Genomic DNA, 27,297 nt, shown 5'->3' with positions numbered 1-27,297 from the left:
TCACCTAATACTGCAAGATTTTAATCAATTTTTACAGTACACAAAGATAAAGATCGGCAGAAAACAGTTTTTTCGTATCCACCAGCTTGTCATTACTGCCGTTAGAAAGAACAAACTGTCTCTGTGTCCTGAGGTGAAACATAAAATTATAAAGAGAAAAAGCCATTTCTTCTTGTGGGAGCACACCAGCACATTAATTCTCTGGTTGGGACTGGTGTATCTCCTAAACAAGGTGTGTATGAACCCTTTGTTTCAGACGCGTTTGTGTCTCTGCAGAGTGGAGATGCTGTTAAGCAGCCGGTGAAGATACTGTGAGACACTGGGCCAGCCCAGTACTTCAATTAGGAGGGTGTTTTGCCTTTGTCTGACACTTCAGCAACTGGTTACAATGTGTTAGTACAAGGCGTGGAGATTGGTCGCATGAAAGTTATTTTGTATAACTTGGAACTCGAGTCTGATCTTATTTCCGTTGTCGGGGGAGTGAGGCCTAGCCTACCGGTGAAGGGGGTCTCATTCATTTTGGGAAATGATTTGCCTGGAGAGAAGGTCGTGCCAAATCCTGTCATTTGTAAGGAACCCAGAGTGATGGGTTATCAGAAAAGTACCCTAGATTGTCCCCAACATGTGCCGTTACACGTACTATGTCTAAGAAAGTTGCAAGTAGCAAGTCAAAGGTAAGCGAGTTTGTAGGACCACTGAAGGAAGAAAGGGTACCTACATGCAATACTTCGATGACTAGGAAGCATTTGATTGCTGAGCAGAGTAAAAAGGTTTCCCTCTTCCCTCTTTTTTTGCTGATATACATCCAGAGGAGGAGTTTGATGAAGTTCATGTGGGTTACTTTGACAGAGATGGTGGTCTAATTGGCCCAGTGTGTCTCACGTCGTTCCAGTTGCGCTTTGACAAGAGATACTGAGGTTGGCTCACAATGGTAGTATGGCCGTCTTGGGCTCAACAAGACCCATAGTCTTGGGCTCAACAAGACCCATAGTCTTGGGCTCAACAAGACCCATAGTCTTGGGCTCAACAAGACCCATAGTCTTGGGCTCAACAAGATCCATAGTCTTGGGCTCAACAAGACCCATAGTCTTGGGCTCAACAAGACCCATAGTCTTGGGCTCAACAAGACATATGAATGTATTTTGCGTAACTTCTTCTGTCCTGGTCTGAAACAGGATGTTATGGTTTACTGTAAATCATCGCGTTTGCCAGATGATGGGTACACCGAACCAAGCTGTTACCGGTTGCACATTTGCAGTCTGTTTCTGCTTTTCACAACCCTTTCAGCAGGGTTCTGGTGGATTTTGTTGGTCCTTTCCCCAAAGCAAAGAGGGGTAAACCGTTTCTCTTGGTTGGCCCTGAGGCCATTCCACTGAGGAAAATCACGAGAGGAAAGTTGCTACGAATATTGCAAGAGTTTCCCCCTTCACATCAGACATGTCCATGGTAAGGACAACTTGATTGCTGATTGACTTTCAATGGTGGGCAGTCAATAGGTTGTGTTTTGTGTTTGGTCGGTGTGTAGCCCGGGCTCAAAATTTGTTTTGACTAAACGTTTTGCTGTGTTGGAGATGACTATTGTTTTGGTTGCACTCGTTCCATAGGGATGAGAGTTTTAGAAACGTATATTATTTTACCCCCCATTTCTCAAAAAAATGGAGTTTTAGGCAAATACAGTGCATTCGGAAAGAATACAGTGCATTCGGAAAGGATTCAGACCTTTTTCCACATTTTGTTACTTTACAACCTTATTCTAAAATGTATTAAATAGTTGTTTTCCCCTCATCAATCTACACACAATACCCCATAATGACAAAGCAAAACAGGTTTTTAGAATTTTTTGTTAATGTATCAAAAATAACAAACTGAAATATCACATTTACATAATCATTCAGACCCTTTACTCAGTCACCTTTGGCGAGTTTATCTTTCTTTTGCATCTTAGTGGGCAAGGGACAGGTAACAGCTACATTGAAAGAAACCCATGCACATGACAGCTATGTCAGCTGTCAGTCAATTTGGACCGTTCCACTGTGGGGGGGGGGGGGGGGGGGGGGGTATCTGTGTGTGAGTGAAGTGCTGTTATATCTCTGCCATCTGCAGGACGGCAGTGGACTGTGTTCCGGTCTCCATTTCCTGCTCATCCACATACTGGCTGCAGTTGGGGTCCCCCCGCACCTTGGTGGACTGGGCGATCTGGACACCCGTGAAGGGGTTAACGCACCAGCACTCACCCCGCTGACCATGGGTGGACATGTGGCACTGGAACACACAAGGGCAAAATGAGAGAGAAAAGGGTAGGAGGACGATGGGGTGATGGAGAGAGGTGGAGGGTTAATGAGGCCCTGGATCCAGTCAGATGGGGCGTTTTCAGGGGGCTGGTGGGGGCGACGTAACTGGAGGGCGTTTGCGTTTGGATTGGCCGGGATGAGGTGAGATGGAGGGGTGAGGCTCTGCCCCCCCCAATAACAGCCCATCCTCATGTCATGCCCCCCATCCCCCCTGTGTCAACCACCCCTCCCCTGCTCCCCATCCTCCCTGTGGAGACCCTCCTCTCTATCCCGAGAATGAGGTCATAACTCCACTGCGCGGGACTGGATCCGGGGGATAGGGACATAAGGGGAGGAGAGAGAGAGCCAAAAACACACTTCATTTTTCCTTCAATGAGAAAGAACAAAAAGTGACAGTTACAGTATTAACCAGAGGAACAAGATGATTACCGAACGATTAAGTGTTGTTGGAGGTGCAGTATTTTTTGAGCCCTGGGAACCGAGGGGTTTTGTCATCAAAACAATGCCCTCATTCATTCTTTCTCTCTCTTACAACTTCAGACAGATGCCTTGATGCTGTATGTTCAGAATACAGATATGTCATATCATTGTTTTGACCACATTCTAAAAATAAGTGGGTCGTTCCAGCAACAAAGACAAGCTTGCAGAGGAAACTGAGAAAATTATCATTGGTAACCAATGTTTTGACTGGTGTAGTGTGGAAATCTTCCCAATGCCTTGCTACAGTCTGTCTGCAAATATTACCTTGTAACTCTGTTAAAAACATCACCCCATTCTCGGGCTTAGGGTGGGTGAGAGTGAGGGCGGGCTTAGGGTGGGTGAGAGTGAGGGCGGGCTTAGGGTGGGTGAGAGTGAGGGCGGGCTTAGGGTGGGTGAGAGTGAGGGCGGGGGGTGAGGGGGTATACTTTTACACACACACTGTGCCTCTACCGTGTGTGTGTGTGTGTGTGTGTGTGTGTGTGTGTGTGTGTGTGTGTGTGTGTGTGTGTGTGTGTGTGTGTGTGTGTGTGTGTGCGTGCGTGCGTGCGTGCGTGCGTGCGTGCGTGCGTGCGTGTGTGCGTGCGTGCGTGCGGATAAAAAGAAAATCACGACAACATTGTTTTTCTTCAACCATTTTCAGTTGACCCTTTTACCAGAAAGAGTTGAGCTAACAAGGATAAATTGCATTAAACATATCAACGATTTGAGACTTACCTGTTTGAGATTGTACTGGCCTATCTTTTCACAGTTGGGGAATTTGAGTTGGTACAGATTATCAACATGTCCCCTGTTATCATGGAAGCTCATCTTGGAGATCTCCTCCATCACCTTCTCCAGCTCCTGTGCACAAGGGCCCTGAATAGCACCGACCAAATACAAAAGTTCAGAAATAGACCATCAGCAGCACAAGGCAGGCCTACTGTAAGATATTATTGTCTGTTATAGCAGCAAGTTGTCTCCATGACTGTTGAACTTAGACATTCAAGTCAGCACCATACAGCAAATAAAGGATTGCATTGTATGACAGGTGCCCAGAGTAACAGAGCTGAGGGCTGAAGGTTTGTATGACAGGTGCCCAGAGTAACAGAGCTGAGGGCTGAAGGTTTGTATGACAGGTGCCCAGAGTAACAGAGCTGAGGGCTGAAGGTTTGTATGACAGGTGCCCAGAGTAACAGAGCTGAGGGCTGAAGGTTTGTATGACAGGTGCCCAGAGTAACAGAGCTGAGGGCTGAAGGTTTGTATGACAGGTGCCCAGAGTAACAGAGCTGAGGGCTGAAGGTTTGTATGACAGGTGCCCAGAGTAACAGAGCTGAGGGCTGAAGGTTTGTATGACAGGTGCCCAGAGTAACAGAGCTGAGGGCTGAAGGTTTGTATGACAGGTGCCCAGAGTAACAGAGCTGAGGGCTGAAGGTTTGTATGACAGGTGCCCAGAGTAACAGAGCTGAGGCCTGAAGGTTTGTATGACAGGTGCCCAGAGTAACAGAGCTGAGGGCTGAAGGTTTGTATGACAGGTGCCCAGAGTAACAGAGCTGAGGGCTGAAGGTTTGTATGACAGGTGCCCAGAGTAACAGAGCTGAGGGCTGAAGGTTTGTATGACAGGTGCCCGGAGTAACAGAGCTGAGGGCTGAAGGTTTGTATGACAGGTGCCCAGAGTAACAGAGCTGAGGGCTGAAGGTTTGTATGACAGGTGCCCAGAGTAACAGAGCTGAGGGCTGAAGGTTTGTATGACAGGTGCCCAGAGTAACAAAGCTGAGGGCTGAAGGTTTGTATGACAGGTGCCCAGAGTAACAGAGCTGAGGGCTGAAGGTTTGTATGACAGGTGCCCAGAGTAAAAGAGCTGAGGGCTGAAAGTTTGTATGACAGGTGCCCAGAGTAACAGAGCTGAGGGCTGAAGGTTTGTATGACAGGTGCCCAGAGTAACAGAACTGAGGGCTGAAGGTTTGTGTGACAGGTGCCCAGAGTAAAAGAGCTGAGGGCTGAAAGTTTGTATGACAGGTGCCCAGAGTAACAGAGCTGAGGGCTGAAGATTTGTATGACAGGTGCCCAGAGTAACAGAGCTGAGGGCTGAAGGTTTGTATGACAGATGCCCAGTAACAGAGCTGAGGGCTGAAGGTTTGTATGACAGGTGCCCAGAGTAACAGAGCTGAGGGCTGAAGGTTTGTATGACATGTGCCGGAGCGTAACAGAGCTGATGGCTGTAGGTTTGCTCTATACTGTACAGTAGTGTATCTGACAAGCATCATAGTGGGTCAAAGTGTGTCCTCTGATGGCTTGGCCTGGGAGGAGTGGGGCATGGCCTGCCAGCGATCTTATTTAGATCTTACAATACCATATGGATGCATAGTTCTAACACATTCTGTTGAGGGAAGGATAATGTAGAAAAGCAGGCTCCTCTAAATTTAACAAGTCTTCTAATCTCTAGTTGGAGAAAATGATGATCTCACTATCTACCTCATACTCTGACAACTCACGGAAACAGAAAATGCATCTTTAACCATTCCAGCAGGCTGTAAAAATAGTGAATCTTCAGATTAGTTGTCCCTCTGCAAACCCACAACTCGGGTTTGGTATTTCTACTTTGTAATAGAAATGTATTGATGGTCAAAATGCTGTCTATTTTTGACGGTTATACCAATTGCAGTATTAAAATAAATAATCGGAATAATTTATTTGAATAAATAACAATCTGTGTGAGCGTGCCAGCGTGTGTCCAGGCGAGGGCACTGCCGTACCAAATACCATGCCGACCAGGGTCACCACTGACCTCTGCATTAAGGCCAGTATTCAATAAACTACGGATAGTTGAATTACAAATACCACTTTCTATACTGTAATCAACTTACACAGCAGCATGTTTAGGGAGGAAGGGAGGCTCCTATGACACAGTTCTAGAATCAGTTAACCCTACCAAAATCCAACGCTTAGAGCTAAACTATGTAGTTCGATAATACTAATGCTCATTAAGTTTCTGAATTGTATCTCTCGAATAGCAGATGTGAACAAAGACGTATTTTTCTTTTTTTTTGTAATGGTTTTTCCTGACATTCATGGGCTGCTGGGTCTTAGGTTCCTCGGGACAGTTGTTGGTCTTCATCTTGGTTTTGAGCTCGTTCTGGGCCTGCTTTGGAGCCATATCTTTGGACCATATCCAGAACCTGCCATCTTTGGTCGGCTTCTTCATAGTGGGGCCCTCAGTGCCCGGCAGCTCCCCTATAGGTCCACACACACACACACACACACACACACACACACACACACACACACACACACACACACACACACACACACACACACACACACACACACACACACACACACACACACACACACACACACACACAGGCTTAGTTCAGTGCCTTCAGAAAGTATTCACACCCCTTGACTTTTTCCACATTTTGTTGAGTTACATCCTGAGTTTAATTGTCCTATACACAATACCCCATATTGTCAAAAGTGTGATATTTTTAACTTTTAATAAAAAATGAAAAGTTTTAAAATGTCTTGAGTAAATAAATATTCAACCCCTTTGTTATGGCAAGCCTAAATAAGTTCAGGAGCAAACATTTGGTCACATAATAAGTTGCATGAACTCTGTGTGCAATAATAGTGTTTAACATGATTTTTAAATGAATGCCTCATCTCTGTAGCTCACACATTTATCTGTAAGATCCCTCAGTCGAGCTGTGAATTTCAAACACAGATGTCCAGGGAGGTTTTCCAATGCTTTGCAAAGAAGGGCACATATTGGTAGATTGGTAAAAAAAAGCAGACATTGAATATCCCTTTGAGCCTGGTAAAGTAAATGATTACACTTTGGATGGTGTATCAATACACCCAGTCACTACAAAGATACCGGTTGTCCTTCCTAACTCAGTTGCTGGAGAGAAAGGAAACCGCTCAGGGATTTCACCATGAGGCCAATGGTGACTTTAAAACAGTTACAGAGTTTAATGGCTGTGATAGGGGAAAACTGAGGATGGATCAAAAACATTGTAGTTATTCCACAGTTCTAATTGATATAGTGAAAAGAAGGAAGCTTGTACAGACTAAAAAATATTCCAAAACATGCATCCTGTTTGCAACAAGGTACTAATTAATACTGCAAAAGATGTGGCAAAGCAATTCACTTTTTGTCCTGAATACAAAGTGTTATGTTTGGGGCAAATCCAATACAACACATTACTGACTACCACTCTATATTTTCAAGCATAGTGGTGGCTGCATCATGTTATGGGTATGCTTATAATTTTTAAGGACTGGGGAGTTTTTCGGGATGAAAAATAAACAGAATGGAGCTAAGCAAGGCAAAATCCTAGAGGATAAACTTGTTCAGGCTACTTTCCACCAGACACTGGGAGATGAATTCACATTTCAGCAGGACAATAACCTAAAACCCAAGGCCAAATCTAGTTCCTTACCAAGATGACTGTGAATGTTCCTGAGTGGCCGAGTTACAGTTTTGACTTAAATCAACTTGAAAATCTATGGCAAGACCTGAAAATGGGTGTCTGGCAAAAAAAAACGAATGATCTAATGATTCTGTCTTTTCCCAGCAAAATCTGCAGAACTGGGAAGGTTGTATATAAATAACAATCTATTGGTTGCAAGAATTTTGTATAATAATTGAAATAAAAAAATTCTATATTTTGAATCCGTTTTGCTATCAGTTCATAAACCATGTGCCATGGAATCGGGATGCCAAAAATCTATTCCCAAATATTTTGCAATCTATATTGCATTGCTATCAATTTTTTGGTCCTTAAATGAAACTGGTATACTTTTTTATTTATCACAATTATATTTCACCAAGTATGGTCTTTAATGCAGAGCCGACAGACAAGTTCCTTACATTTTCCCCCTTCCACTTTCCTCTTCCATTTTTGCTGTAATGCTGCAATTAGTTGGTTGTAATGATGGGTAGAGCAGACATTTCCATACATTTTTGTTAGCTGCATTTGTGACATAACTCCACTAGTCCTATTTATGACATCATTGATGAAGATTCTTTTTCAATACATTTTTGTTAGCTGCATTTGTGACATAACTCCACTAGTCCTATTTATGACATCATTGATGAAGATTCTTTTTCAATACATTTTTGTTATAGCTGCATTTGTGACATAACTCCACTAGTCCTATTTATGACATCATTGATGAAGATTCTTTTTCAATACATTTTTGTTATAGCTGCATTTGTGACATAACTCCACTAGTCCTATTTATGACATCATTGATGAAGATTCTTTTTCAATACATTTTTGTTATAGCTGCATTTGTGACATAACTCCACTAGTCCTATTTATGACATCATTGATGAAGATTCTTTTTCAATACATTTTTGTTATAGCTGCATTTGTGACATAACTCCACTAGTCCTATTTATGACATCATTGATGAAGATTATTTTTCAATACATTTTTGTTAGCTGCATTTGTGACATAACTCCACTAGTCCTATTTATGACATCATTGATGAAGATTCTTTTTCAATACATTTTTGTTAGCTGCATCTGTGACATAACTCCACTAGTCCTATTTATGACATCATTGATGAAGATTCTTTTTCAATACATTTTTGTTAGCTGCATTTGTGACATAACTCCACTAGTCCTATTTATGACATCATTGATGAAGATTCTTTTTCAATACATTTTTGTTATAGCTGCATTTGTGACATAACTCCACTAGTCCTATTTATGACATCATTGATGAAGATTCTTTTTCAATACATTTTTGATATAGCTGCATTTGTGACATAACTCCACTAGTCCTATTTATGACATCATTGATGAAGATTCTTTTTCAATACATTTTTGTTAGCTGCATTTGTGACATAACTCCACTAGTCCTATTTATGACATCATTGATGAAGATTCTTTTTCAATACATTTTTGTTAGCTGCATTTGTGACATAACTCCACTAGTCCTATTTATGACATCATTGATGAAGATTCTTTTTCAATACATTTTTGTTATAGCTGCATTTGTGACATAACTCCACTAGTCCTATTTATGACATCATTGATGAAGATTCTTTTTCAATACATTTTTGTTATAGCTGCATTTGTGACATAACTCCACTAGTCCTATTTATGACATCATTGATGAAGATTCTTTTTCAATACATTTTTGTTATAGCTGCATTTGTGACATAACTCCACTAGTCCTATTTATGACATCATTGATGAAAATTATTTTTCAATACATTTTTGTTAGCTGCATTTGTGACATAACTCCACTAGTCCTATTTATGACATCATTGATGAAGATTCTTTTTCAATACATTTTTGTTATAGCTGCATTTGTGACATAACTCCACTAGTCCTATTTATGACATCATTGATGAAGATTATTTTTCAATACATTTTTGTTAGCTGCATTTGTGACATAACTCCACTAGTCCTATTTATGACATCATTGATGAAGATTCTTTTTCAATACATTTTTGTTATAGCTGCATTTGTGACATAACTCCACTAGTCCTATTTATGACATCATTGATGAAGATTCTTTTTCAATACATTTTTGTTATAGCTGCATTTGTGACATAACTCCACTAGTCCTATTTATGACATCATTGATGAAAATTCTTTTTCAATACATTTTTGTTATAGCTGCATTTGTGACATAACTCCACTAGTCCTATTTATGACATCATTGATGAAGATTCTTTTTCAATACATTTTTGTTATAGCTGCATTTGTGACATAACTCCACTAGTCCTATTTATGACATCATTGATGAAGATTCTTTTTCAATACATTTTTGTTAGCTGCATTTGTGACATAACTCCACTAGTCCTATTTATGACATCATTGATGAAGATTCTTTTTCAATACATTTTTGTTATAGCTGCATTTGTGACATAACTCCACTAGTCCTATTTATGACATCATTGATGAAGATTCTTTTTCAATACATTTTTGTTATAGCTGCATTTGTGACATAACTCCACTAGTCCTATTTATGACATCATTGATGAAGATTCTTTTTCAATACATTTTTGTTAGCTGCATTTGTGACATAACTCCACTAGTCCTATTTATGACATCATTGATGAAGATTCTTTTTCAATACATTTTTGTTAGCTGCATTTGTGACATAACTCCACTAGTCCTATTTATGACATCATTGATGAAGATTCTTTTTCAATACATTTTTGTTATAGCTGCATTTGTGACATAACTCCACTAGTCCTATTTATGACATCATTGATGAAGATTCTTTTTCAATACATTTTTGATATAGCTGCATTTGTGACATAACTCCACTAGTCCTATTTATGACATCATTGATGAAGATTCTTTTTCAATACATTTTTGTTAGCTGCATTTGTGACATAACTCCACTAGTCCTATTTATGACATCATTGATGAAGATTCTTTTTCAATACATTTTTGTTATAGCTGCATTTGTGACATAACTCCACTAGTCCTATTTATGACATCATTGATGAAGATTCTTTTTCAATACATTTTTGTTAGCTGCATTTGTGACATAACTCCACTAGTCCTATTTATGACATCATTGATGAAGATTCTTTTTCAATACATTTTTGTTATAGCTGCATTTGTGACATAACTCCACTAGTCCTATTTATGACATCATTGATGAAGATTCTTTTTCAATACATTTTTGTTATAGCTGCATTTGTGACATAACTCCACTAGTCCTATTTATGACATCATTGATGAAGATCCTTTTTCAATACATTTTTGTTATAGCTGCATTTGTGACATAACTCCACTAGTCCTATTTCTGACATCATTGATGAAGATTCTTTTTCAATACATTTTTGTTATAGCTGCATTTGTGACATAACTCCACTAGTCCTATTTATGACATCATTGATGAAGATTCTTTTTCAATACATTTTTGTTAGCTGCATTTGTGACATAACTCCACTAGTCCTATTTATGACATCATTGATGAAGATTCTTTTTCAATACATTTTTGTTATAGCTGCATTTGTGACATAACTCCACTAGTCCTATTTATGACATCATTGATGAAGATTCTTTTTCAATACATTTTTGTTAGCTGCATTTGTGACATAACTCCACTAGTCCTATTTATGACATCATTGATGAAGATTCTTTTTCAATACATTTTTGTTATAGCTGCATTTGTGACATAACTCCACTAGTCCTATTTATGACATCATTGATGAAGATTCTTTTTCAATACATTTTTGTTATAGCTGCATTTGTGACATAACTCCACTAGTCCTATTTATGACATCATTGATGAAGATTCTTTTTCAATACATTTTTGTTATAGCTGCATTTGTGACATAACTCCACTAGTCCTATTTATGACATCATTGATGAAGATTCTTTTTCAATACATTTTTGTTATAGCTGCATTTGTGACATAACTCCACTAGTCCTATTTATGACATCATTGATGAAGATTCTTTTTCAATACATTTTTGTTAGCTGCATTTGTGACATAACTCCACTAGTCCTATTTATGACATCATTGATGAAGATTCTTTTTCAATACATTTTTGTTATAGCTGCATTTGTGACATAACTCCACTAGTCCTATTTATGACATCATTGATGAAGATTCTTTTTCAATACATTTTTGTTATAGCTGCATTTGTGACATAACTCCACTAGTCCTATTTATGACATCATTGATGAAGATTCTTTTTCAATACATTTTTGTTAGCTGCATTTGTGACATAACTCCACTAGTCCTATTTATGACATCATTGATGAAGATTCTTTTTCAATACATTTTTGTTAGCTGCATTTGTGACATAACTCCACTAGTCCTATTTATGACATCATTGATGAAGATTCTTTTTCAATACATTTTTGTTATAGCTGCATTTGTGACATAACTCCACTAGTCCTATTTATGACATCATTGATGAAGATTCTTTTTCAATACATTTTTGATATAGCTGCATTTGTGACATAACTCCACTAGTCCTATTTATGACATCATTGATGAAGATTCTTTTTCAATACATTTTTGTTAGCTGCATTTGTGACATAACTCCACTAGTCCTATTTATGACATCATTGATGAAGATTCTTTTTCAATACATTTTTGTTATAGCTGCATTTGTGACATAACTCCACTAGTCCTATTTATGACATCATTGATGAAGATTCTTTTTCAATACATTTTTGTTAGCTGCATTTGTGACATAACTCCACTAGTCCTATTTATGACATCATTGATGAAGATTCTTTTTCAATACATTTTTGTTATAGCTGCATTTGTGACATAACTCCACTAGTCCTATTTATGACATCATTGATGAAGATTCTTTTTCAATACATTTTTGTTATAGCTGCATTTGTGACATAACTCCACTAGTCCTATTTATGACATCATTGATGAAGATTCTTTTTCAATACATTTTTGTTATAGCTGCATTTGTGACATAACTCCACTAGTCCTATTTATGACATCATTGATGAAGATTCTTTTTCAATACATTTTTGTTATAGCTGCATTTGTGACATAACTCCACTAGTCCTATTTATGACATCATTGATGAAAATTATTTTTCAATACATTTTTGTTAGCTGCATTTGTGACATAACTCCACTAGTCCTATTTATGACATCATTGATGAAGATTCTTTTTCAATACATTTTTGTTATAGCTGCATTTGTGACATAACTCCACTAGTCCTATTTATGACATCATTGATGAAGATTCTTTTTCAATACATTTTTGTTAGCTGCATTTGTGACATAACTCCACTAGTCCTATTTATGACATCATTGATGAAGATTCTTTTTCAATACATTTTTGTTATAGCTGCATTTGTGACATAACTCCACTAGTCCTATTTATGACATCATTGATGAAGATTCTTTTTCAATACATTTTTGTTATAGCTGCATTTGTGACATAACTCCACTAGTCCTATTTATGACATCATTGATGAAGATTCTTTTTCAATACATTTTTGTTATAGCTGCATTTGTGACATAACTCCACTAGTCCTATTTATGACATCATTGATGAAGATTCTTTTTCAATACATTTTTGTTATAGCTGCATTTGTGACATAACTCCACTAGTCCTATTTATGACATCATTGATGAAGATTCTTTTTCAATACATTTTTGTTAGCTGCATTTGTGACATAACTCCACTAGTCCTATTTATGACATCATTGATGAAGATTCTTTTTCAATACATTTTTGTTATAGCTGCATTTGTGACATAACTCCACTAGTCCTATTTATGACATCATTGATGAAGATTCTTTTTCAATACATTTTTGTTATAGCTGCATTTGTGACATAACTCCACTAGTCCTATTTATGACATCATTGATGAAGATTCTTTTTCAATACATTTTTGTTAGCTGCATTTGTGACATAACTCCACTAGTCCTATTTATGACATCATTGATGAAGATTCTTTTTCAATACATTTTTGTTAGCTGCATTTGTGACATAACTCCACTAGTCCTATTTATGACATCATTGATGAAGATTCTTTTTCAATACATTTTTGTTATAGCTGCATTTGTGACATAACTCCACTAGTCCTATTTATGACATCATTGATGAAGATTCTTTTTCAATACATTTTTGTTATAGCTGCATTTGTGACATAACTCCACTAGTCCTATTTATGACATCATTGATGAAGATTCTTTTTCAATACATTTTTGTTAGCTGCATTTGTGACATAACTCCACTAGTCCTATTTATGACATCATTGATGAAGATTCTTTTTCAATACATTTTTGTTATAGCTGCATTTGTGACATAACTCCACTAGTCCTATTTATGACATCATTGATGAAGATTCTTTTTCAATACATTTTTGTTAGCTGCATTTGTGACATAACTCCACTAGTCCTATTTATGACATCATTGATGAAGATTCTTTTTCAATACATTTTTGTTATAGCTGCATTTGTGACATAACTCCACTAGTCCTATTTATGACATCATTGATGAAGATTCTTTTTCAATACATTTTTGTTAGCTGCATTTGTGACATAACTCCACTAGTCCTATTTATGACATCATTGATGAAGATTCTTTTTCAATACATTTTTGTTATAGCTGCATTTGTGACATAACTCCACTAGTCCTATTTATGACATCATTGATGAAGATTCTTTTTCAATACATTTTTGTTATAGCTGCATTTGTGACATAACTCCACTAGTCCTATTTATGACATCATTGATGAAGATTCTTTTTCAATACATTTTTGTTAGCTGCATTTGTGACATAACTCCACTAGTCCTATTTATGACATCATTGATGAAGATTCTTTTTCAATACATTTTTGTTATAGCTGCATTTGTGACATAACTCCACTAGTCCTATTTATGACATCATTGATGAAGATTCTTTTTCAATACATTTTTGTTAGCTGCATTTGTGACATAACTCCACTAGTCCTATTTATGACATCATTGATGAAGATTCTTTTTCAATACATTTTTGTTATAGCTGCATTTGTGACATAACTCCACTAGTCCTATTTATGACATCATTGATGAAGATTCTTTTTCAATACATTTTTGTTATAGCTGCATTTGTGACATAACTCCACTAGTCCTATTTATGACATCATTGATGAAGATTCTTTTTCAATACATTTTTGTTAGCTGCATTTGTGACATAACTCCACTAGTCCTATTTATGACATCATTGATGAAGATTCTTTTTCAATACATTTTTGTTAGCTGCATTTGTGACATAACTCCACTAGTCCTATTTATGACATCATTGATGAAGATTCTTTTTCAATACATTTTTGTTATAGCTGCATTTGTGACATAACTCCACTAGTCCTATTTATGACATCATTGATGAAGATTCTTTTTCAATACATTTTTGTTATAGCTGCATTTGTGACATAACTCCACTAGTCCTATTTATGACATCATTGATGAAGATTCTTTTTCAATACATTTTTGTTAGCTGCATTTGTGACATAACTCCACTAGTCCTATTTATGACATCATTGATGAAGATTCTTTTTCAATACATTTTTGTTATAGCTGCATTTGTGACATAACTCCACTAGTCCTATTTATGACATCATTGATGAAGATTCTTTTTCAATACATTTTTGTTAGCTGCATTTGTGACATAACTCCACTAGTCCTATTTATGACATCATTGATGAAGATTCTTTTTCAATACATTTTTGTTATAGCTGCATTTGTGACATAACTCCACTAGTCCTATTTATGACATCATTGATGAAGATTCTTTTTCAATACATTTTTGTTATAGCTGCATTTGTGACATAACTCCACTAGTCCTATTTATGACATCATTGATGAAGATTCTTTTTCAATACATTTTTGTTAGCTGCATTTGTGACATAACTCCACTAGTCCTATTTATGACATCATTGATGAAGATTCTTTTTCAATACATTGTTGTTATAGCTGCATTTGTGACATAACTCCACTAGTCCTATTTATGACATCATTGATGAAGATTCTTTTTCAATACATTGTTGTTATAGTATTATGTGTTTTTATCAGTTGGTATATTTGTTTTATTATTGTTGTGTTATTTATTTGTTCTTCTCTGGTGGATTAAATTGAAATTGCAACCAACTTTCTTTGCCTTGTTCTAAAAATAGCTATATTTGGGAGATGTTTTTCTTTTCAAATAACTGAATGTGAGAGTTTGTAATCTGAATAAAGAGGAAAAGGCCATTCTTGAACATGGTGTGAGACATTCTTACTAATTTGTTAGAAAACCAGTTTGGATTTAATTATAACTTTTGTATGACTGAAGCCTTTAGAGAGAGGTCTAATGCTTTAATATTTAATCATGTCTGCCTTCTGAATTCTTATTAATTCCTATTCATATTCATTTTATAAATAGGCCCATTTAATTTTTTGCTTGCCATTCCAAATAAATTGTAACATTATTTTCTCAAATTATTTCAATCACTTTTCACTAGGTGTAGGCAAGACCATAAGCACAAAGGTAAACAGGGATATGACTGAAGAGTTAATCAGGGTGATTTTTCCACAAATAGACAGGTATTTACCTTACCATGGTAGCAAGATCTTATCTATTGTTGATAACATGCCTAATCTTTATTACCACATGGTCAAGCTGTGTCCAGTCTCTTGACAACAAGGTTGATGAAATCCGAGCAAGGGTAGCATTCCAGAGAGACATCAGAGACTGTAACGTTCTTTGCTTCACAGAAACATGGCTCAAAAGAGACACGCTATCGGAGTCGGTACAGCCAGCTGGTTTCTTCACGCATCGTGCCGACAGAAACAAGCATCTTTCTTGTAAAAAGAGGGGCGGGGGTGTACGCCTTATGGTTAACGAGACGTGGTGTGATCATAACAACATACAGGAACTCAAGTCCTTCTGTTCACCAGACTTAGAATTCCTTACAATCAAATGTCGACGGCATTATCTACCAAGAGAATTCTCTTCAATTATAATCACAGCCGCATATATTCCCCCCCAAGCAGACACATCGACGGCCCTGAAAAAACTTTATTTGACTCTATGTAAACTGGAAACCACATATCCTGAGGCTGCATTCATTGTAGCTGGGTATTTTAACAAAGCCAATCTGAAAACAAGACTCCCTAAATTCAATCAGCATATTGATTGTGCTACCAGGGCTGGTCAATCCCTGGATCACTGTTATTATAACTTCCTCGATGCATATTTTTTATAATTTTTTTATTTATTTCACCTTTATTTAACCAGGTAGGCTAGTTGAGAACAAGTTCTCATTTACAATTGCGACCTGGCAAAGAAAAAGCAAAGCAGTTCGACACATACAACAACACAGAGTTACACATGGAGTAAAACAAACATACAGTCAATAATACAGTAGAAAAATAAGTCTATATACAATGTGAGCAAATGAGGTGAGATAAGGGAGGTAAAGGCAAAAAAGGCCATGGTGGCGAAGTAAATACAATATAGCAAGTAAAACACGGGAATGGTAGTTTTGCATTGGAAGAATGTGCAAAGTAGAGATAGAAATAATAGGGTGCAAAGGAGCAAAATAAATAAATAAATACAGTAGAGGGAGAAGTAGTTGTTTGGGCTAAATGATAGATGGGCTATGTACAGGTGCAGTAATCTGTGAGCTGCTCTGACAGCTGGTGCTTAAAGCTAGCGAGGGAGATAAGTGTTTATATATATATAAGGACCTCCCCCACCCTCCTTTCGGAAAAGCTGACCACGACTCAATTTTGTTGCTTCCAGCCTATAGACAGAGACTAAAACAGGAAGCTCCTGCGCTCAGGTCTGTTCAACGCTGGTACGACCAATCTGATTCCACGTTTCAAGATTGCTTCGATCACGTGGATTGGGATATGTTCCGCATTGCATCAAACAACAACATTGACGAATACGCTGATTTGGTGAGCAAGTTTATTCGCAAGTGCATAAGCGATGTCGTACCCATAGCAACGATTAAAACATTCCCAAACCAGAAACCGTGGATTGATGGCAGCATTCGCTCGAAACTGAAAGCACGAACCCCTGCTTTTAACCAGGGCAAGGTGAGCGGAAACATGACCGAATACAAACAGTGTAGCTATTCCCTCCGCAAGGCAATTAAACAAGCTAAGCGTCAGTATAGAGACAAAGTACAGTCGCCATTCAATGGCTCAGACACAAGAGGTACGTGGCAGAGTCTACAGTCAATCACAGATTACAAAAACAAAACCAGCCCAGTCGCAGACCAGGATGTCTTGCTCCCAGACAGACTAAACAACTTCTTTGCTCGCTTTGAGGACAATACAGTGCCACTGACACGGCCGATATCAAAAAATGCGGACTCTCCTTCACTGCAGCCGATGTGAGTAAAACATTTAAACGTGTCAACCCTCGCAAGGCTGCAGGCCCAGACGGCATCCCCAGCCGCGTCCTCAGAGCATGTGCAGACCAGCTGGCTGGTGTGCTTACGGATATATTCAATCAATCCTAATCCCAGTCTGCTGTTCCCACATGCTTCAAGAGGGCCACCATTGTTCCTGTTCCCAAGAAGGTTAAGGTAACTGAGCTAAACGACTACCGCCCCGTAGCACTCACTTCCGTCATCATGAAGTGCTTTGAGAGACTAGTCAAGGACCATATCACCTCCACCCTACCTGACACCCTAGACCCACTCCAATTTGCTTACCACCCCAATAGGTCCACAGACGACACAATCGCAACCACACTGCACACTGTCCTAAACCATCTGTACAAGAGGAATACCTATGTTAGAATGCTGTTCATCAACTACAGCTCAGCATTTAACACCATAGTACCCCCCAAACTTGTCATCAAGCTCGAGACGCTGGGCCTCTGGGGCCCCACAGGGTGCGTTCTGAGCCCTCTGCTGTACTCCCTGTTCACCCACGACTGCGTGGCCATGCTCGCCTCCAACTCAATCATCAAGTTTGCAGACGACACTACAGTGGTAGGCTTGATTACAAACAACGACGAGACGGCCTACAGGGAGGAGGTGAGGGCCCTCTGAGTGTGGTGTCAGGAAGATATCCTCACACTCAACGTCAACAAAACAAAGGAGATGATCGTGGACTTCAGGAAACAGCAGAGGGAGCACCCCCCTATCCACATCGACGGGACAGTAGTGGAGAGGGTATTAAGTTTTAAGTTCCTCGGCGTACACATCACGGATAAACTGAATTGGTCCACCCACACAGACAGCGTGGTGAAGAAGGAGCAGCAGCGCCTCTTCAACCTCAGGAGGCTGAAGAAATTCGGCTTGTCACCAAAAGCACTCACAAACTTTTACTGATGCACAATCGAGAGCATCCTGTCGAGTTGTATCACCGCCTGGTACGGCAACTGCTCCGCCCACAACGGTAAGGCTCTCTAGAGGGTAGTGAGGTCTGCACACCGCATCACCGGGGGCAAACTACCTGCCCTCCAGGACACCTACACCACCCGATGTCACAGGAAGGCCATAAAGATCATCAAGGACAACAACCACCCGAGCCACTGCCTGTTCACCCCACTATCATCCAGAAGGCAAGGTCAGTACAGGTGCATCAAAGCAGGGACCGAGAGATTGAAAAACAGCTTCTATCTCAAGGCCATCAGACTGTTAAACAGCCACCACTAACATTGAGTGGCTGGTGCCAACATACTGACTCAACTCCAGCCACTTTAATAATGGAACAATTGATGGAAAGATGTATCACTAGCCACTTTAAACAATGCCACTTAATATAATATTTACATACCCTACATTACTCATCTCATATCCATATACTGTAATCTATACCATCTACTGCATCTTGCCATCTTTATGTAATACATGTATCACTAGCCACTTTAAACAATGCCACTTTTATATGCTTACATACCCTACATTACTCATCTCATATGTATATACTGTACTCGATACCATCTACTGCATCTTACCTATGCCATTCTGTACCATCACTCATTCATATATTTTTATGTACATATTCTATATCCCTTTACACTTGTGTGTATAACGTAGTAGTTGTGAAAATGTTAGGTTAGATTTATCTTTGGTTATTACTGCATTGTCGGAACTAGAAGCACAAGCATTTCGCTACACTCGCATTAACATCTGCTAACTATGTGTATGTGACAAATAACATTTGATTTGATTTTCACGCTGTCCCTGTTACAATGTTTCATGCTGGCCCAGTTACACTGTCTTTCACACTGGCCTTTTGCAGCATCGCTCGGCTTACTAAGAGCAGGCTGAATTGGCCCAACTAACGATTTTCCTCCTCTTCTGACGAGGAGTATGACGGATCGGACCAATGCGCAGCGTGGTAAGTGTTCATGTTATTTATTAGGAACAGAAACACTAAACAAAATAACAAAGAGTGAAACGAAAACAAAACAGACCTGTGAGGTGCAGCAACACAAAACAGAAAAGAACTACCCACAACCCATAGTGGGAAAACAGGCTGCCTAAGTATGGTTCTCAATCAGAGACAACGATAGACAGCTGCCTCTGATTGGGAACCATACCAGGCCAAACACATAGAGATAGAAAACATAGAACAAAAACATAGAATGCCCACCCCAACTCACGCCCTGACCAAACTAAACAATAGGGACATAAAAAAGGAACTAAGGTCAGGACGTGACACCAACAATGCAGTGTAGGAAGCTCAATATTACACAATGTCTCCATTCTGATGTTCTTACACTCATTTCCCATTCATTTCTTGAAACCCAGAAACTATGTTTATAACTTAGCTGAATATTGCTATTCTAATAGAGAACACTGGTGACTATATTGTTTACTAAGGAGTGAAATGTCACGGGAAATGAGCACAGAATGGAAGCATTTTTAGTCTGGTTTTCTTGCTGAGTTAGGACTCTTTGCCTGCCTTCTCAGGGGAGGTGAACTACCTGCCGGGGGCACTGTGTGAGCGTGTGTGTGTGTGTCTCACTCCACTAACTCTTATCTGTAATTAGGGAGGCACAAACTGAGGAGTATGGCTTTGAGACATTAAATCACTCCTGGGAGGGAGAGCAACCCGATGACTCGACAAAGGTATTCATACAGAGTACAGTGACCGTGCCTGAGTGTCTGAGAGAGAGCAAGAGTGAGAGAGAGAGGGGAAGAGTCGGAAAGAGAGAGAGAAAGAGGGGGAGAGTCGGAGAGAGTGAGCGAGAGAGAGAGCGAGCGAGCGAGCGAGAGAGAGAGCGTGAAAGAGAACAAGGGAATGAGAGAGGGGGTATTCATATCTAGTTTGGCATGACTTTACTCAGTATGCTTCTCCTCAAAATGTCAGGGATGGCTGTCAAAATGTCAGGTCAAAATGTCCTCAGCAGTAGAGAGTATAGTGTTCTGGCAGTCCAAATAAAGGTGACCCAGATTTAATGCTAAAATGCACTGTGGCAGAAGCTGTTGAAATTACACTTTTCAAACAGAAATATACACGTTTCAGCTTGTTAGAGTCACTTTGCAACACTCGTGGTGATCCAATCTTGGCCATAGAAACTGCTTCTTACCTGTGGAAAGTCATCTGAACTGGGGACTGAATGATTTTGGGTACACAGTCACTGCTCAAATCAGCAATATACTAAGAGTGAGTAATATACAGTGTTTACAATGTCATTTACGATGTTAGTTTACTTTCTCGATAGTGGTTGTCATTTACAGTAGAACTGTGCTCTCAAAATGTGGTAACTACAGTATGTTCCAAATAAAACCTTCCTTGTCTGCCAAGGAAATGTCCATACTTAACAGTATTAGGCCACACTCGAGGCTAAACCACTTCAAACAAGTTAAATAATTGAGTAGGTTTTGTCGAGCCAAAAAACCCCGAACATTAGATGAGTTGCTGCTTCTTCCAACTCTTCAAAGTCAAAAGTCCAGAAGTCTTGTATTTGATGACTTAGCAATTATTCCAAAGGGAAGGAGAGGCATGGCTGTCGTATGTGTCAATTGCAACGTGGCTTACTTATGGTAAAAAAAAAACTTGCAATAAATCACAGGAAGTTCACAAAAAGTCACACAAAGTTATCCTGCGGGAATAGTCATGATGTGCCTAACCTTGTCCCCGGGCTAATTGTGCATATGAGCCTGGAACACCAATAAACCAAAAGGTGTCCTTTATGGGAGTGAACTTCAGTATTTGTCATTATTTGAACATAGCGAATCACACGACTGTGAATCAGAAACATGTGGTGTGCTAGCAAAAACTTTCATTCAACATTACTTGAGTGGCTGAAATCTAGCTAGCGTAATATAGCAGCGTTGCTGGTTATATATCATCCAAATCTGTGATCAATATGTGCCGGAATCGTTGGGAAAACTAACAACCCTAAAACAAACGACATAATGGACTCAAACAGCAAGCTAAATTTGATGAAATCTCCACGTTGCATCAGACGAGCACAGAAAAGGCGAACATACACAGACATACACAAGACAGGGGAGGTGTTGTGGGAGATGATTGATGAGTGTTAAGCCAATGGCTATGCATCTGGACTTTCTCCCTGACTTTTTATATTAGCTTATGGACATTTTCCAGAACTTTCCACTGGCCCAACAAAGGCCATGTTTGAAGTGTTGGCCTACCAGACCTTCTGAGAGGTCACTGGGAGGAAGTCTGATGAACAAGATTAGGATGTGCTAAAATAGGCTAACTTATGATAACAAGTTGCCGTTTTTGACTATTGTGAGCTCCGTCTTTAAAACATACAGTATTTGATTCATTTAGAAAACCACCTTTTTCAACTCTCCTGGCCCATAGCTTCTCCTTTCAGAACAGGTTCAATGTAAAGCTAATGGCATTCAATTAAGGAGAACATCATCTGATTGCCTTCCTGGAAAAGGGAGTTCTTTATCCACCTAAAGGGTGTGTCTTGAGGGTCACATGTACTAAAATGCAGCTTCCACCCAGAGCACTCCCTCCCTCTCTATCTTTATCTCTCGCTCTGTCACAAACACGCACGCGCACACACACGCACACGCACACGCACACGCACACACACATGCACGCACTCACACAGTAATAAAACACCTGTAGGGGTGTGAGCACACCAAGTCTGAGCACACCATTACCTGCAGGGCTACAAGGGCAATGCCAGTCCAAAGACAACACACTGAGAGGAGAAAGAGAGAAAATAGAGATTCAAAAATAGATTTAGGGTTCAAAAACAGATTTAGGGTCGCAAGAGAGGGTGTATTATTGAAAACATTCTCAGTTTACCAGTAAACTATCAGAATTTTGGTATCTTTCAAGGATTGTAATTTACCACAAGACATCTAGTGGCCCTGTTAGGTACTACTGATTATCACAGGTGTCTGTAAGAATTTTCTGTTCCTCTGTGTGGCTTTATCACATGTAAAATATATATGAAATAATTAAATAAGATGATTTTAAAATAAACAATAGAAAGCCAAAGCTGTAAAACATTATCCTAAATACAAACCATGAACTTTGTGATTGGTGTTTAGTGGGAGGGTTTCAGCATCAAATATCCTTTATGCATTTTTTTTTTTTTTTTACAAATGTATTTATTTTACTATGTCAATATGTGTTTGTTGTCAATATTTTGTCGTCAAACTGGTGGCAGTTGTGAAAAAAATTCAATATTTGGAAGAGTTGCATTGTTATTTAAAAATAATAATCATTGTTGATGACATGCTTTTTAAAAATGAGTTAGGCCATTTCCTCTTCAACCATATGGTCAATCTACTAGAAACTCATGAACAACATGGACACAAATATAATACATGAATACTATATGTGCAATTATTTAATTATAAATGATCAAAGCTACGATCGATTGCCATAGATGTTCTGTTCATTACCAAAGGTACTGAAGTTTCTGGTAACTTTGGTAAAATGCAGGTAACTTTGCAACCCTAAACAGACTTATGGTCAAACATCAGTCATGGAGCGACAACAGGAACATGGATTTGATTCCTTCCAAACAAACTGCCACTATTAACTCTTCCACATCTGGGAATGTTTTTGTGTCAGAACAGTGTCTTTGAGAGACTGAATGCAGCTCCAGCCTGTGCAATGTGCACTCAGGCAGATGAGGACAAAGGTTTAAATATCCATCCAAGCACATAATCCCTTTAAAGTGATGAGTGAAACCATTGAGTTAAGGGTGTACTGTGTGTACTCTCAAGTTTTTTTGTGTATTAGGGAACGAAAGCACATGGTGCATGAGTTCATGCAGCTCTTCAATTTGCTACAAGATGTGATGTCATGCCAATAACAGCAACTGTTATCAAACAAACACACGATGGAGGGTGAAAAGAGGAATACTGTGTATGGGTGTATGACGTGCTAACTAATTAATGAGGATGTAGAGAGAGAGCCCCAAGGTGGTAGATCTGGGACACTTCCCCTCAAGTAAAAGATAACTGATAGCTCATCTTGACTGGCTCATGAAATGGAAATGTGAAGGGTATGCTGTATGTCAGATGGCACAGAGTTACTGCCAGCAGTATTCATGTTTGACCTCTGCTCTGGGAACTAGAAAAGGGGGAAAATTGTTAAACATTTACTTTCCGTCTAAAGAAATCAGAGAAATGGGGTCAGCCAAACATGATGAAATATATATACTAATGGATAAAAAAAAACTATATTTTTGAAAGAAAAAAATAAGTATAATCTTTGTAAATGATGTCATAATAGGACTGGTGGAGTTATGTCACATGCAGGAAAAAACAATATATGGAAATGTCTGCTTTACTCAAAATTACAACCAACTAATTGCAGCATTACAGCAAAAATGGAAGAGGAAAGTGGAAGGGGGAGAAAGTAGGGAACTTGTCTGATGACCCTGCATTAAAGACCATCATTGGCTAAAGAAAATTGTCCTGAATAAAAAAAATTGACCATTTTAATTTAAGGACCAAAAAATTGAAAAGCTGTGTCATATAGATTGTAAAATAATTGGGAAGAGATTTTCAATGTACCGATTCCATGGCACATGGTTTATGAACTGATACACAAAGAAACGCTGGATTCCAAAGGTTTAAAAATGTTCTATTTCAATTCTTGTGAAATTATTATACCAAATAACCAATATAATGTTATATTTATGGGTGATACAACAATCCCAGCTCTGCAGATGTTGCTGCTATTAGACAGAATTATTCAATTATTTGTTTTGGTACTGTCCATATGTAGCTTGTTTTAGGTCGCAAGTTCAGGAATGGCTGAATAATTGCAACATTTACCTGGAGATAACTCTGCAAATAGCACTGCTGGGGGATTAAAAAGTCATAGTCAATCGATTAATAATATAATAATACTCTTAGCAAAAAATGGCATCTTTAATTTACAATCTGTAGAATCTATGAGCCTAGAAAGGTTCAGAACTTTTGTGAAACATCACAGCACAGTTGAAAAATATATGACAAAAATAAATCAAATCTTGATGGTGTTGGGAGATATATATTTTGGTACTTATTTTCCCCTTATTGGAGTAAACGAATGGACAATAACTCTTAGGCTTCTACTTCCAGCTTTTACATACTACAGTATATACATTTTACGGACACAGTATAATTTACAGTAGTTATCTTTTGTTTGTTTTTAGTCCCATCCTCCACTCAACATGTTTTTTATGGGGGATTGGAAATGATGCAGACAATTACATTGACGGAAGGTACAATCTATCTGCAATATTAAAGCTGATCTACTCTCTAAGAAACAAAATGATATGAAAAAAAAGAAGTTTGACAAAAAAGCTTGTTTTGCCTCAAAGATCAATAGCATCTACCAGTTAGTCCAAACATACCATGTCAACATGTATTCCCAGATATCAATAGTGACCCATTTGAATACATATTTTGGTTTGGAGAAACAAAATACATGTTTTGCCTCTGGCCTGGTGCCATTTACAACTAATGAAGGAATTGTTGCATGCTGCTTAACAATGGAAGCCATTAAAAAATACACTAGATATATTGCTGATCTAATTATGATAGAAACACCCAGAGAAGCAATATATATTCCGTATGATACCAGGTTATGTGACATGACATTTAGCAGATGCCATGCACTTTCATTGTGTGGAGACCTTTGTGGCCAATTAAATAACTCACACACTATGTTTTGTTTTATCATGTCACATGACCTGGGTTTTACTCTTTATTTAAATCATTTTCATTAAACTGTCCCCTTTTGTTTTTATATCAGATGGTCCAGCCCCATCCTCAGAAAAATGCTGTAATTTGTTGTCTAATTCTCATTTCTGGAAAAGGCTTAAAATAAAGGTTCAAATCCAGGTCATGTGACATGATTAACCAAAACACAGGGCCCTATGTATAACACAGAATACTTACCCTAAATTAATGATAACCTTCTCTTAGTGACAGTTTAGTTACTTACCACTCGTGTCCCGTTGCTCTTCAGTGCGGTTGGGTACTGTGTCCACTTTTTGTGAGCATCGCCCTAACCCCTGAACCAGCTGCTCCAAGGGCAATTTTGAATCTACAGTGGGATAACAACGCAGCCCTGTGGAACACCTCGGTGTGTAGACGCCACAGAATTCACCTTCTAACCGGGCACACACCGGACAGCAGCCACAGGCGGGCTCCCTGACTATCTCAGTACAGTTGGTGGCGAGCTTAGGACATGCAGTTTGGCGCTCCGCAGTGCATTTCGGACAATAAAATACCAAGTCCCCAAGCAATAGGCCCGGCAGAACAAGTAACGTAAGCAGAAACAAACCGCAGCTAAAATATAGCACCATTCTGCCTCTAGCTGTACTGTTTATTAAAGAGTAACATGAAAAGATAAGGATGTAAACGTTGTGTCCAAAAGTGCAACTGTCATCTGTGTTAGCATAGCAAACATGAGAGAGACCCAGTGGTGCAAGCCTCAGGGTCCTATCACCTGTCATGTTTCTGATAGTGCATGTCAGAATCGAAGGTGACTACATGCATCTAGTAGTGGGTTGTCCCTTACATAACGTTTGTGTGCAATGGATTACAAATTATTGAAGGAACAAATTGTACAATGTCAATATTTGAATAATTATGTGCTTGTGTGTTAATATCCATGCTTCTATAATAGCAAGAGCCTGCTGTGTGCTTTCTAATGATATTATCTCTAATAAGAAAGCGTTATATTTTATCTTAGGCTGCACTGCTGTCCCTAGTGAAAGATTATCCTAAGCATTCACACCATTCAGCCATTATGTCAAGATCATTTTTGCTCTTCATAAGAGTATGTTTAAATGACAAGCATAAAAAATAATATTACAGCGTGTGTTGAGTGTCTCTAACATGACCACTACATTTCTCGCATGTTCATTGACACTTAATTAAAGATGTGCCTTTTGGACCCCCCAAAAAATGTCTCTCCCTCCCCAGTACGTCCCATTGATTTCTTGGTAGCGAGTAGCAGTTGTTGTGCTTATCCACCAAACAGGCTTCTGTAAAGCCATACAGGGTGTCTGTATCTCTTGGCCACCGTTGAGAGCAATGGTTGTTGACTCAAGGGGGACAAAGATAGCACGTTTGTGTACATACATATGTGTGGGCAGCGGGTTACCTATCTGGAATGAATTGTGAAGTGAAGGAGGAGGAAACTGAGAAGCTAGTTTGGATGGAGATGTCTATTTATGTAGAACCTTCAACCACTTATTTAAAAGAAACTTATCAACACACAGTCCATTAATTTGACGATTCACAATATGCTATACAGATCTCTCAAACATCTACAGTATGAAACTAAATGTCATTTACCCACAAAAACATCAACTTTCACATGACAAGCAAAGCAATTCTGTAGCTGGGAGCCAATGATACATCAGCATTTGAGGGGTCAAAGAATGCTTTGGGGGCTTAGATTACACCATATGTTAATATTAAGAGTAAATTAAGAAGAAGAATTTGACAAGTTTTGTTGCAGCAAAATAATTCTGCATCAACAGGATTTTTATGCTAAGTCCATAATGTGTTTTTGAACTGTGGTTAGGCTATTAGCTGGCCAAAATTAGGCTACATGAAAAGTACAATACTGTTAATATATCTGTGTGTTAGTGTGTGTTTTCAGTGAATTTATGTACAGTGCCTTCGGAAGTATTCAGATC

The 27,297-nt window shown here is 38.7% G+C and overlaps 1 protein-coding gene across 1 annotated transcript; it reads right to left on the bottom strand.

Annotated features, from left to right (window-relative positions):
• LOC109870830 (insulin-like growth factor-binding protein 2-B) lies at nt 1-26,113 on the bottom strand. The gene is made up of 4 exons (XM_020461481.2): nt 25,590-26,113; nt 5,815-5,981; nt 3,486-3,626; nt 1-2,262 (listed from the first exon to the last, which is right to left on the bottom strand). The coding sequence occupies exons 1-4, from the start codon at nt 26,101-26,103 to the stop codon at nt 2,083-2,085; spliced, it is 1,002 nt and encodes a 333-aa protein (XP_020317070.2). The 5' UTR covers nt 26,104-26,113; the 3' UTR covers nt 1-2,082.
• Between the last annotated feature and the right edge of the window lie 1,184 nt (nt 26,114-27,297).

This window comes from Oncorhynchus kisutch, linkage group LG2 (assembly GCF_002021735.2).
Source record: "Oncorhynchus kisutch isolate 150728-3 linkage group LG2, Okis_V2, whole genome shotgun sequence".
NCBI lineage: Eukaryota > Metazoa > Chordata > Actinopteri > Salmoniformes > Salmonidae > Oncorhynchus > Oncorhynchus kisutch.
The sequence above is the reverse complement of the archived record's forward strand: the minus strand, read 5'-3'. Positions and strand labels throughout refer to the sequence as shown.

Excerpts from the sequence above, each read along its gene's own strand:
- LOC109870830 (XM_020461481.2), bottom strand. The coding sequence starts at position 26,103 with ATGACAGGTGATAGGACCCTGAGGCTTGCACCACTGGGTCTCTCTCAT. Across the intron at positions 5,982-25,589 it reads AGAGCAACGGGACACGAGTG|GGGAGCTGCCGGGCACTGAG; the intron begins GTAAGTAACTAA and ends GTGGACCTATAG. Across the intron at positions 3,627-5,814 it reads AGACCCAGCAGCCCATGAAT|GGCCCTTGTGCACAGGAGCT; the intron begins GTCAGGAAAAAC and ends GGTGCTATTCAG.